Source organism: Aphelocoma coerulescens, chromosome 19, assembly GCF_041296385.1.
Source record: "Aphelocoma coerulescens isolate FSJ_1873_10779 chromosome 19, UR_Acoe_1.0, whole genome shotgun sequence".
Lineage (NCBI taxonomy): Eukaryota > Metazoa > Chordata > Aves > Passeriformes > Corvidae > Aphelocoma > Aphelocoma coerulescens.
Genome location: NC_091032.1, coordinates 5,180,263 through 5,190,121, shown reverse-complemented (window position 1 = coordinate 5,190,121; position 9,859 = coordinate 5,180,263). Strand labels below are relative to the sequence as shown.

The following is a 9,859-nucleotide window of genomic DNA, read 5'->3' as shown; positions in this document are numbered from 1 at the left end:
GTTTTCTAAAGAAAAGGGTCATGGTCTTGGGAGCCACTTCTATGAAACACGAGGGTTTGCTTCAGAGAGGAGGAGTGATGAACTGAGAAGACAGCAAAAGCAACATTGATTATTTAATCGGATTATTTTTAGAAGTTGTATTTCTTGTTTCACATCAAACTACCTTCTTGTGAGAGTTGAGAAGTTAACAGTAGCACCTTTCCTCCTGGGGACAGTCTGCACATGCACCCAGAGTACAGTGAGGTTCTACCCTGTTTGCTTTTAAAGGCAGTGAGGAGCCTTCTCTGATTTCAGCTAAATGATTTGAGCAGATTTGCAGAGAAGTTGGTTTGTTTCTTTCCCCCCCGGGCATAGCAGCAGGAGGCAAATCCCACTGCCACAGCCGAAAATAAGTTTCTGCAAAACAAGCAGTGACTGGAATGATTAATCAAAGAAAAAAGAAAAGGAAAAAAAAAAAGGGGGGTTGAGCTCTGTCTTTCGGTTTCTCCTTGAGAAACTTCATCTCCTCCAGCCACGACGTCTTCTCCCCTCCATGAGCCTTCCTCTGACACCCTGGGACCTCACAAAGGCTGCCTGTGCGATGTTGGGATTAGGGCAGATCCCAAACAATGCTCCCTAGCCAGGGGAGGTGGGGAGATCTTTTGCTCTCAGTAGAGCCTCTTAGTGTTCGTGCATTCCTCAGGGACTGAAGGCTTCTCATACATGAGAAATGGAATTAATTGAGAGAGAATTTCAGGGTTATGTATCTATCTGCCTGCTGATAGATCTGTGCCATGCTCCCAACCAAAAACTTTGAAGTTGAGATGTGGAAAAGACTTCAGCCCTCTGCTCTTTCCTCTCGGCTGGGAATGATCCCAGCTGCTTTAAATCCTTCTCCACGTTGCAAAATCAGTGATGGTGTGGGAAGGTGGGTTTCTTCTGATCCTTTTATCCAGTTCAACTCCCCTGCCAAGGCAGGGTCACCTAGAGCAGATGACACAGGAACACGTCCAGGTGGGATGTACGGTGTCAACAGATTTACTCCTTTTGTGCAAATATACTCTTTTCCTACTACAATATCCATAGCTCCATTCCCAGCTACAAGCTCAAGAACAGATGGAATTGTGCTTAGTGCTATCTGTGTATAAAGTTAGCCAATGATCATGATCACAGGGAATCAGATTAAGTTCTCCCTACTTCATCATCTCCCTGTGTCCATGAAACCTTCAAGAACTTTGGTATCTTCACTTCTGAGCTGCCAATTCCTCTCCTAGATCTAACTAGAACTGGCCAAACGATTAAGCCAATATTGCTGGGGAGTTGAAGGCAGACAGTGCACATAATACAAACCTCACACAGGTTTGGTCTGGTGTGAACACGGCAGGAGCAGCTGTGGCGTGGACACCCCTCTCCACCTCCGGCCATCACACTGAAGGGAAACACTCAGCTTTTGAGACCGATATCCAGTTCTGGGGCCCTCAATTCAGGAAGGACATGGAGGGGCTGGAGCATGTCCAGAGAAGGGAACAGAGCTGGGGAAGGGTCTGGAGCACCAGGAGTAGTTGAGGGAGCTGGGAGGGCTCAGCCTGGAGAAGAGGAGGCTCTCAGGGGACCTTCTCGTGCTCTACAATTCTCTTACAGGAGGTTGTAGCCAGGTGGGGGTTGGGCTCTGCTCCCAGGGAACAAGGGACAGGGTGAGAGAACATAGTCTTAAGCTGCATCAAGGCAGGTTCAGGCTGAACATGAGGAATTCCTTCATAAAAAGGGTGATTAGACTTGGAAAGGGGCTGCCCAGGGTAGGTGGAGTCATCATCCCTGGAGGTGTTTACGTAAACACTGGATGTGGCACCCAGTGCTCTGATCTAGTTGACGTGGGGGTGTTCATCGGTCACGGGGTGGACTCAATGATCCCGGAGATCTTTTCCAGCCTGATGCATTCTGTGATTCCCAGCAGCCAGACCCCGCGGCTTGGGGGAGGGGTGGCTGCACGGCTCTGAATGGGCCTCCCGCACCCTGGGGCAGCCGCGTTCGGGAACACCAGGCTGTATCCCCGCCCTGGGCGGGCTCCCAGCGAGACCTCACACCTCCCGCCGGGGAGATTTTCCCCTTCTGAACAGGGAAAAAATAGCAATAATTAAATAAAAATTCAAAAGGGGGGGGGGGGGGAGCCCCCCCCATCTCCATGGCAACGGGCCCCGCAGCACCTCCTGTTGCCATGGCAACGGCCAGGCCTTCCGGCGGCGGCCGGAAGCGGCGGGCGCGCGGGGCAGCAATGGCGGCGCCCTCGGCCCCGCCGGCTGCCGCCGCCCTCACGGTGCTGTTGTCGGTCGGTGCCTCCGCGCCCGGATTGCTGCGGGGTGTCCCCGCCGCCCACTCCGCCGCCGCGCTGCGCCCCGCAGCCCTGCACGACGGGGAAGGTGAGCGGGGCCGCCGGCGGGCGCAGCCGCTGCCTCCTTGGTTCCTCTGCCCACCCCGTTCCGCGCCTTCCCCAGATCCCAGCGGAGCCTTTGTGTCCCCTTTCTCCGGCCTTCTCCTTGTCCTGCCCTGGACCCCTTGGTACCCACCTCAGCCCCCATTTCTGTGCACGTCCTCAAGCCCGTCTCCGAGCGCGCTGCTCCCGCCGTGTCCCGCTCTCCGTGTCCCTTTTCCTCCCACTTTCCCTGCGCTTCCCCTGGCCTGCACCCAGCCTGTGGGCACCCATTTCAGTCCCTCGACATCAGGCTGCTCCCCCTCACCCTCATCTCCGTCCTTTGATAGTAAGCCCAGTGGATAGCACTACCACGAGCTTGAGGGATTTGTGTTTTTCTGTCCCTGTGGTATTCCCAGAATGATTTTTATTACGCTTTTAATTCCCGTGCTCCAACTTACCCCCGTGCCGTGATTTTCTTTATCAGTCCAGAGCTCTGAGCTGATGGGCAGGTTCCACCATCTCCTCACGTGTCTCCAGGGGTTGCAGTGCATTGTTTTGTTTTTCACTGCTGTTTTTCTGGCTGTGGAACTGAGGTTGATGGGAGGGAGGTGGAGAAGTCTGTTTTAGTCCTTGCTGTGTGCCCGGGAGAACACCTAAACAGAGAGCCTGGAAGCACTGCTGAGATGTGATAACCTCCAGGCATTTTTGGTGATGAAAATCGCCCTTCCAGCAATTTAAGAAGTGTTTATCTTTTTGCCAAAATCATCAAGACTGTAACAGTTATTTTTATGTCTCTTGCTTTCTCTTTTAATGAGACTGAAATTTACTACAGATGCTGTTGCTTTTTTCCAGGCAGCTTCCCAGGAAGCAGCAAGAGCCAGCCCATATGTTTGTCACACCCAAGATAGCACTTGTTTTCACTCTATTTGGTTATTTATGCCTGGTTTTAAAGGCCTCAGGTTCCTTCTCTTCTATGCCAGGATATAAATGAAAGCTGTTAATTAATCCCGTGGGCTCACTCTCCCTCTGCTCAAGCACGTAATTGTTTTATAGCAACTCCAGTGCTGTCTGTGGCTGTCTGAGGTGCTGCTGTGCTCAGTTCACAGGTTGGTCACCTACATCTTTGTCTACGAGGACTTGATCTCCCTGACCTGTGGTGCTGTTATCATCTGGTACTTTGCTGGCAGCTTTGAGAAGAACGTGGGCACAGTGAAGCACTGCATCCTCACTGCCACTTTCTCCGTGCTCTCCGCCCTCCTGTACCTCTTCCTCGAGCCCCTTGTCTCCAGGCTGTTGGAAGTGGGAGATGCCAAAGGGTTCATGCCAGTGGCTTTTGCCACGCTGGGGGTTTCTACCACCCGCTCACGCATGAAGAGGACTCTGGTTTTTGGGTGCAGAGTTCCTGTGGTGCTGGTGCCGTGGTTTGGGCTCTGCATAGCGTGGTTTGTCCCCCACTCTTCCCTCTTGGGGAACTTGTGTGGGCTTCTGGTTGGGGAAGCCTGTATCCTTTCTGAGTGGGAAGCCCTGGGCCAGAGCGGGATTGTGGTGGGAAGGAGGTGCTGTGGTTCTCATCGCTGAGGTGCACTGGCTTTTCCTGGACTCCTGCTCTGCACTAAACCCTCACTGGCTTTGCTCATCCTCGTCCCATCCCATTCTGCATTTGTGTTTCACCTCACCTGCCCCTTCTCAGTGCATGCAGAGAACATGGAGCTGAGGAGGGCGATGGTCTCTGAAGGTGGTGCTGGGTAGATCTGGGAGAATTCTCCAGGGAAAGTGGTTTGTGGGCAGAGGGGGATTCTGTGTGGCTGTGTCAGAAATGAGTGTGTTTTGTCCTCAGTTCTCCTTAACAAGCTCCTGACTTCAGATGGTCTTGGCTACTGTTTCTGCTTGGATTTTCCAGAGTCGGTGGGCTCTAAGCTGGACCGGGTATTCCCTTTCACACTGCTAAAGAGGATACCAGGGCTGGAATACATCCCAGGGTCCTTAGCAGAGAGAAGAGCCTCTGAAAACAGCAAGTAAGTACAGGAGTTCCTGTGAAACATCTTACAGGGGAGTTTCCAGGTGTGAGTAGAGGCATGAAATCACCTCTAGAAGCTGTATTGTGCCTCTCCTGTTCACATCGTGGGTGTTGTGGGGAACAGAGTCACCCATTGATGTTACACTAGTGACATTAGCGTGGCTAATAAATCACCACACATTAACTCAACCAGGTCTTTATTTAAAGCTAAATGGAGGTGAAAGACCTCTCCTTTGCTGCAAGGGCAGTGTGTACACATGGAAAGGTATTGCAGCTGTGGCTGACATGAAAGCTGAGTTGTGTAATTCTGCCTCAGCAAGAGGCAGTTGTTCCTGGCTCTATGGCTGCCTGGGGCGTGATCCTTATCTTTATTTGCCCCACCTCTCCTGCCAGGAATGCTGTGAAGTGAGTTGTGTCCAAACCTATGTAGGAGCAGAGCATTGTAAATTAAGGATGGCACTTACAAAGTTCAGTGCAAACCTTTTGGTGCCTTTTAACCTTTCAGCAGGTTTTCAGTATCAAGGCAATGTTGCTTTACAGAGAAGAAACCTCGGGGCCCACAGGTGACTTGCAGGAAAGGTTTTAACACAAACCATGAGAACTCACTTGTTTTCTAAAAGGCTTGAAAATGGAGATCAAATATTTACTTTTTCTAAGGTGTCCTTTCAGTTTCACAAAGGAAAAATAGTTTTCTATTCAGGGTTAAATTCTATGTATTGTTTAAACCATTGGCTCACTGTGAAGTTTTATTTGAAGTGGAAGCACTCCCAGGTGTTTGCACTGGCCTCACCCATGGGAAACCATAAAAGCAACCATTGCCTGCAGCAGGAGTGTCCCCCAGATCCATCAGGACACTCAAAACATGTGAATGCTTGCTGGGGAGGCCAGACAGATCCAGAGTCTGTGTTTTCTCTCTCTCCCTCCTGTGCAAGTGCAGCTTTTGGAAGGAGAGGCTGCCTGGCTCCATGCTGAGCCTGTGCCAGCACCAGTCCCATCCTGCTGTGCACAGCACGTCAGTATCTAAACCTGCTTCCTTTGGTGAGGTGACACAGACTGCTGTGACACAAAGGTATTTACATGAACATTTGACTGTCAAGTAGGGTGTGGGAAGGTGTTTCTAGGATGCTTCCACTGCTGCAGCTAAATTTGCATGTCTGTGCCTTAGATAAAACTTCTGTAAGTGCCTCTGGAGTTTAATTTTTATTATTTTGGTTCTTATTTCCAAGCAAGAGCTCTTAATAGTATGGGATTTGTTTTCATTTTAAATTTTCATAAGATTCGGGCATTAAATTGCCATGAGACAGGAGATATTTCTTTGAAGTCCAGGCCTTGGCATCATGTTTGTGTCCACAAATAAAAAGAAATCCAAAATCAACCCCACACCCCAAATAATTGAAAAGAAATCTCCAAGCCTGAAAACCCCAGCATGAGCCAGTCTGTTCTTCTTTCTGGGAACTTGGCAGTCATGGCTTCATGAATATTGCCTGGATTCTCAGGTCTCATCCTCAAGTTGTGTGTGGGCTGAGCAGCACTCCTGAAGTCCCAGAGGCTTCTGCTTCCAGGCAGATTGCCTCTCTCCTGATGGGTTTTGGCAGGATGAGTCATGCCTTCTGCTGGCAAAGACTTCCTAGCCCTTGCTTCTGAATGATTAATTTTATTTCGAACTCTTTTATTTCTAACTCTTTCCTCCTTCCCTTTTTTTTTTTTTTTTTTTGCTCTGTACTCTGGGCTCTTACTGGCACCAAAGGCCTTTGTGTTTTCTTGGTAAATAACACTTGGCGGCTGTAACTTCTCCTGATTAATGACCTGGCAGATGTGTCACTCACAGGGTAGGGAGGATGCACACAGGAATCTCAAGGCACTTTGCAGTTTGGCTTGTGTGTTCCTTGCACAAAGAGCCTGGGGCCGAGAACCACGCAAGAACCATGCTTGTTCAGTGGGTGTGGAGTCGGTGTGGGTTGGGAATGGGAACAGCTGTCCTGGGAGGCCACTAAACCCTTTTTTTTACTCAAGTGCTGCTTATAATAAGAGCTTTTGTTATAGTGAATCCCTCTGATGGATTGCAGTGACCTCTCTGAGCGCTGGTCAGGAGGAAATCTGCCCCCAGGGCACTTCCAGCACTTAATTAGGCAATGTCAGTTCTGAGCACAGTGTAACTTTCTGTTTTCTTCCTGCCCAGGATTAACCCTGTGCCTGGCACTTACCCCACCCAGAGCTACCACTGCCCTTCGCCTCTGGCTCTTCCTGCTTCCCAGCACCCCAGTGCTCAGAGCCAGGGCTTGCATCACAGCCACGCTCTGGGACACGAGGGATCTCAGCAGGGCCATGCTGCAGGACACAGCCTCAGTTCTTCCCACTGCCAAGCCAGAGGTGCCTTTGGAGAGTGTCCTGGGCAGGCCCACGCCGGAGCCTCGCCGGGACAGTGCTGCCAGCTGGGCAAATTCTCTGTCCCACAGCACGTGTGCCCAGCTCAGCCACAGCCACCTGCAGCCACGGGCCTTCTGGCTGCTGTTCAGCAAGCACCAGGGTATCCAGCAGCACCAGTGGCTCCTGTTGCAGCTGAATTTACCAGAGTCCAGGTGTACTGATCCTCCAGAGAGCAGCAGGACTCGCACAGCAGTGCACTGCTGGCATCTTTGCTGTGTCTGGGGTGAGTGTTGGAATGGGTTGGTAGCTCCAGTGAAGGCCATTCTCCTGCTCCCTGGCACAGTCTACTTGAATTATATTTCCCTTATAATTTTTTTTTTCACTTCTTGATGTTGTTGGAGGATGGGAGCTGTATCACCTCTGTGAACTTCTCATCCTTTTGAAGTCTTTCTTCTTTGCTGCATTTAGCAGCTGCATTTTTTCCACAGTGCCACTGGAGTTCCAGTGCACCAGCTCCCCAGGCCAAGGTAGGAACCTCATTGGCAAAACACTGGGTGAACCTGGGGTTTAACTAAGCTGCAGCAATAAGCACTTCCCGTTTACATTCCTGTCTTTTTTACAGGTGTGATGTAGCTAGGACCCAAAAGGAGTGGGAATCATAGGAACCTTAGTTTATAACTTAAAATTAAATGAAGGAGGACAGATGTCTGTCCTACTGGTGACTTGTCCACTAAGAGAGTGCCTTGAAAGGGGCTTGTTATACCAACCTGAGGCAAGAGGGTAGAATACAGAATACCTTTTTCTGCCCCAAAACACAGCTCTAAAATGCTGAAGGTCTTGTGCCTGCATCAATGGATTGCCTTCATTTTCTGAGAGCGCTGCACCAGCCCCAGCCTGTGTCACCATCACTTACCAGTAAGGCAACCTCAGATGCCTGTGAGGTAGTAAGAGACTTTTCAGTAGGGGATTTTGGCCCTTTGTGGAGCAAATGGTTACAAATCCAAGGAGCTGGGAGAGACCTTAACAGTGGATTAGAAGAATTAGGAGGAATGTAGCAGTGCTGTTGGGGGTGTTCACACTACTCGGCTTTAGCAGTCTCACCCACCAATATTAGCACAATCTCTCCCTGTTTTTTTCAGAGCAGGTGGGCAGGTGTGTGGGAGAGGGGAGTTTTCAGCCAGGGATTTGCAATAGGATGCACTTTTTGGTGCTTATGTCTGTAATGAAGGAGTTTGGTCCACCTGCTTGGATTTGAGCTTTATTCCCAGCTGTGTAGCCCACTGTACAGTGCCTGGTAGTAATCTGCTGCCTCTGCGTCTGTAAATCAGCCAGGATCTCAACAGCTGCCCTTGACTCTACTTAAGAGTTTTGCTGTGCTCCTAAAAAAGTGCTCCATGAAGTACAAAGTGCCATTCCTGCTCTTGGAGATGTTCTTGCAGTGCCTCACCCAGCCCCAGAAACTCGACAGCCTTGGGGCTCCTGCCTGCTCTCGGTGAGCCTGGCCAGAGGCAGCTCTGGCAGCTGACGTTCCAAAACACGTCCCTGCCTCTTTCCTTTTTCCATCATCAGGGTCTGAAGAAGCCCCACGTTGCCATCCAGCTGCTTTACTTCTCCAGGAGCCCCTCTGGAATGACACAATCCCATGTGGGATGCAGAGGCTTCGCTTCCTTTTGGAGGAGACCAAAGTCAGTGCTGAGAACTTATACCTCAGATAAATAAGACATGAGTAAGAGGCTCTTCTTGCAAAGGTGAGCACCCCAGGCAGGGCTTTCAGCAGGAGGATGCAGCAATTTGGGAACCAGCCTGGAGTTGAGGGCCAGCTCCTCTGTGGGATCACAAATGGACTTGATTTTATGGTCCTGTTTTTCCTGCTGACAGCAATTGCATTGTTATATTTTTAGTGTGGAGCAAGAGCAGGATAAGGAGCTTGTTTGGACTTTAAAAGCATGTTTTTAATACCAGGAAAGAAATGCTAGAGATAGCATTGAAATGTTGATACTCCACTCCCGTTAGTGCCTTGATTTTCCTCCTTGTGAAATCCTTGCTTGTAAACCTAGGCATTTTATCACCGATTTTTTTCCAGAAGGGTGATGAGCATTGATAGCAATCACAAATGTTGTGTATCTCCAAATTGTGAACTTGAAATACAGTCTGAAAGACGGACTGCTGTGCCTCTGGGTTTGTTTCTAAGTGGGGAGCTGGAGCGTGCCCCTCCGGGTGATGGAATGGGATCAGTGGGATGGGCTGTGGGCGGGATGGATGCAGCTGCGTGTCGCTGGTGGCCTTGGACGCGCACTGAGGACGAGCACTGGGGACAAGCGGTACTGCACACTGGAAAACGCTGGAAACCGGTTGTTTTTCCTGTCCAACTCTTTATCAGTCAATCTGGTGAGAGATTCGCTGTCCCCGCAGAGCTGTCAAAGGGATGGCGTGTTTCCAGGGAGTAGTTTCCTGGCTTTACAGCGGTAGAGGCTGCCCTGTAAGAGTCACTGCAGTGTCACAGCCGGCAGCGGGAACAGCCCCAATCCCAGCTGGGGCAAACCTCTCTCCAGGAGGGAAGGAGCAGGTTCCAGCCATGAACCTTTCCATGCTGGGGCAAGACAACTGCCACAGCCTTCCAGGTGAGCCCTGAGGACAGGGCATGCCAGATGAGCACAAAACTTGGAGTTTGGATTTGTTTTCTTTCTGCTCCCAGATCTTTTTGGGAGCTTCTTGGTGGCCGTGGCAGATCACTTGGTCTCTCTGATCTCTACAGCTTCCACCATGTCCCCAGGAACGTTCTGAGTCCAGCTGCACCTACTGGTCACGTGCAGTGTGTTGGACCTGCCTTCAGTGCCTTTCAGATGGATGTTTGTGGAGATTTATTTTCTGCTCCCTGCTTTTCTGAGTACATCCATGCCACAGTGAAATGCTCTTGGACAGTGGAGTCCAACAAGTCCCAGTTCCTCAGGGCTGGGGGTAAGTTCAGAACTCATCACCCAGGGAAGTGAAGTTGCTGAGAGGGAGGAAACAGGTTGGGATGACACATTTGCAAATGTGTCTGAGGCTGAGAAGAGGATTTAAATTTGGAAGAGAGGGAGGTAAAA

The 9,859-nt window shown here is 50.4% G+C and overlaps 1 protein-coding gene across 5 annotated transcripts; it reads left to right on the top strand.

Annotated features, from left to right (window-relative positions):
- Positions 1 to 2,194: 2,194 nt before the first annotated feature.
- Positions 2,195 to 8,936, top strand: RHBDD2 (rhomboid domain containing 2). Of its 5 annotated transcripts, none has more exons than XR_011155919.1 (5): positions 2,195 to 2,396; positions 3,489 to 3,890; positions 4,254 to 4,404; positions 6,586 to 7,056; positions 8,343 to 8,936. XR_011155919.1 is itself a non-coding variant. In XM_069033423.1 (4 exons), the coding sequence occupies exons 1-4, from the start codon at positions 2,252 to 2,254 to the stop codon at positions 6,992 to 6,994; spliced, it is 1,107 nt and encodes a 368-aa protein (XP_068889524.1). In that variant the 5' UTR covers positions 2,217 to 2,251; the 3' UTR covers positions 6,995 to 8,936. The 5 variants fall into 5 exon arrangements, 1 of the variants encoding a protein (XP_068889524.1); XR_011155916.1 differs by having other exon boundaries at positions 7,175 to 8,936; XR_011155918.1 differs by having other exon boundaries at positions 6,586 to 7,300.
- The last annotated feature ends 923 nt before the right edge of the window (positions 8,937 to 9,859 follow it).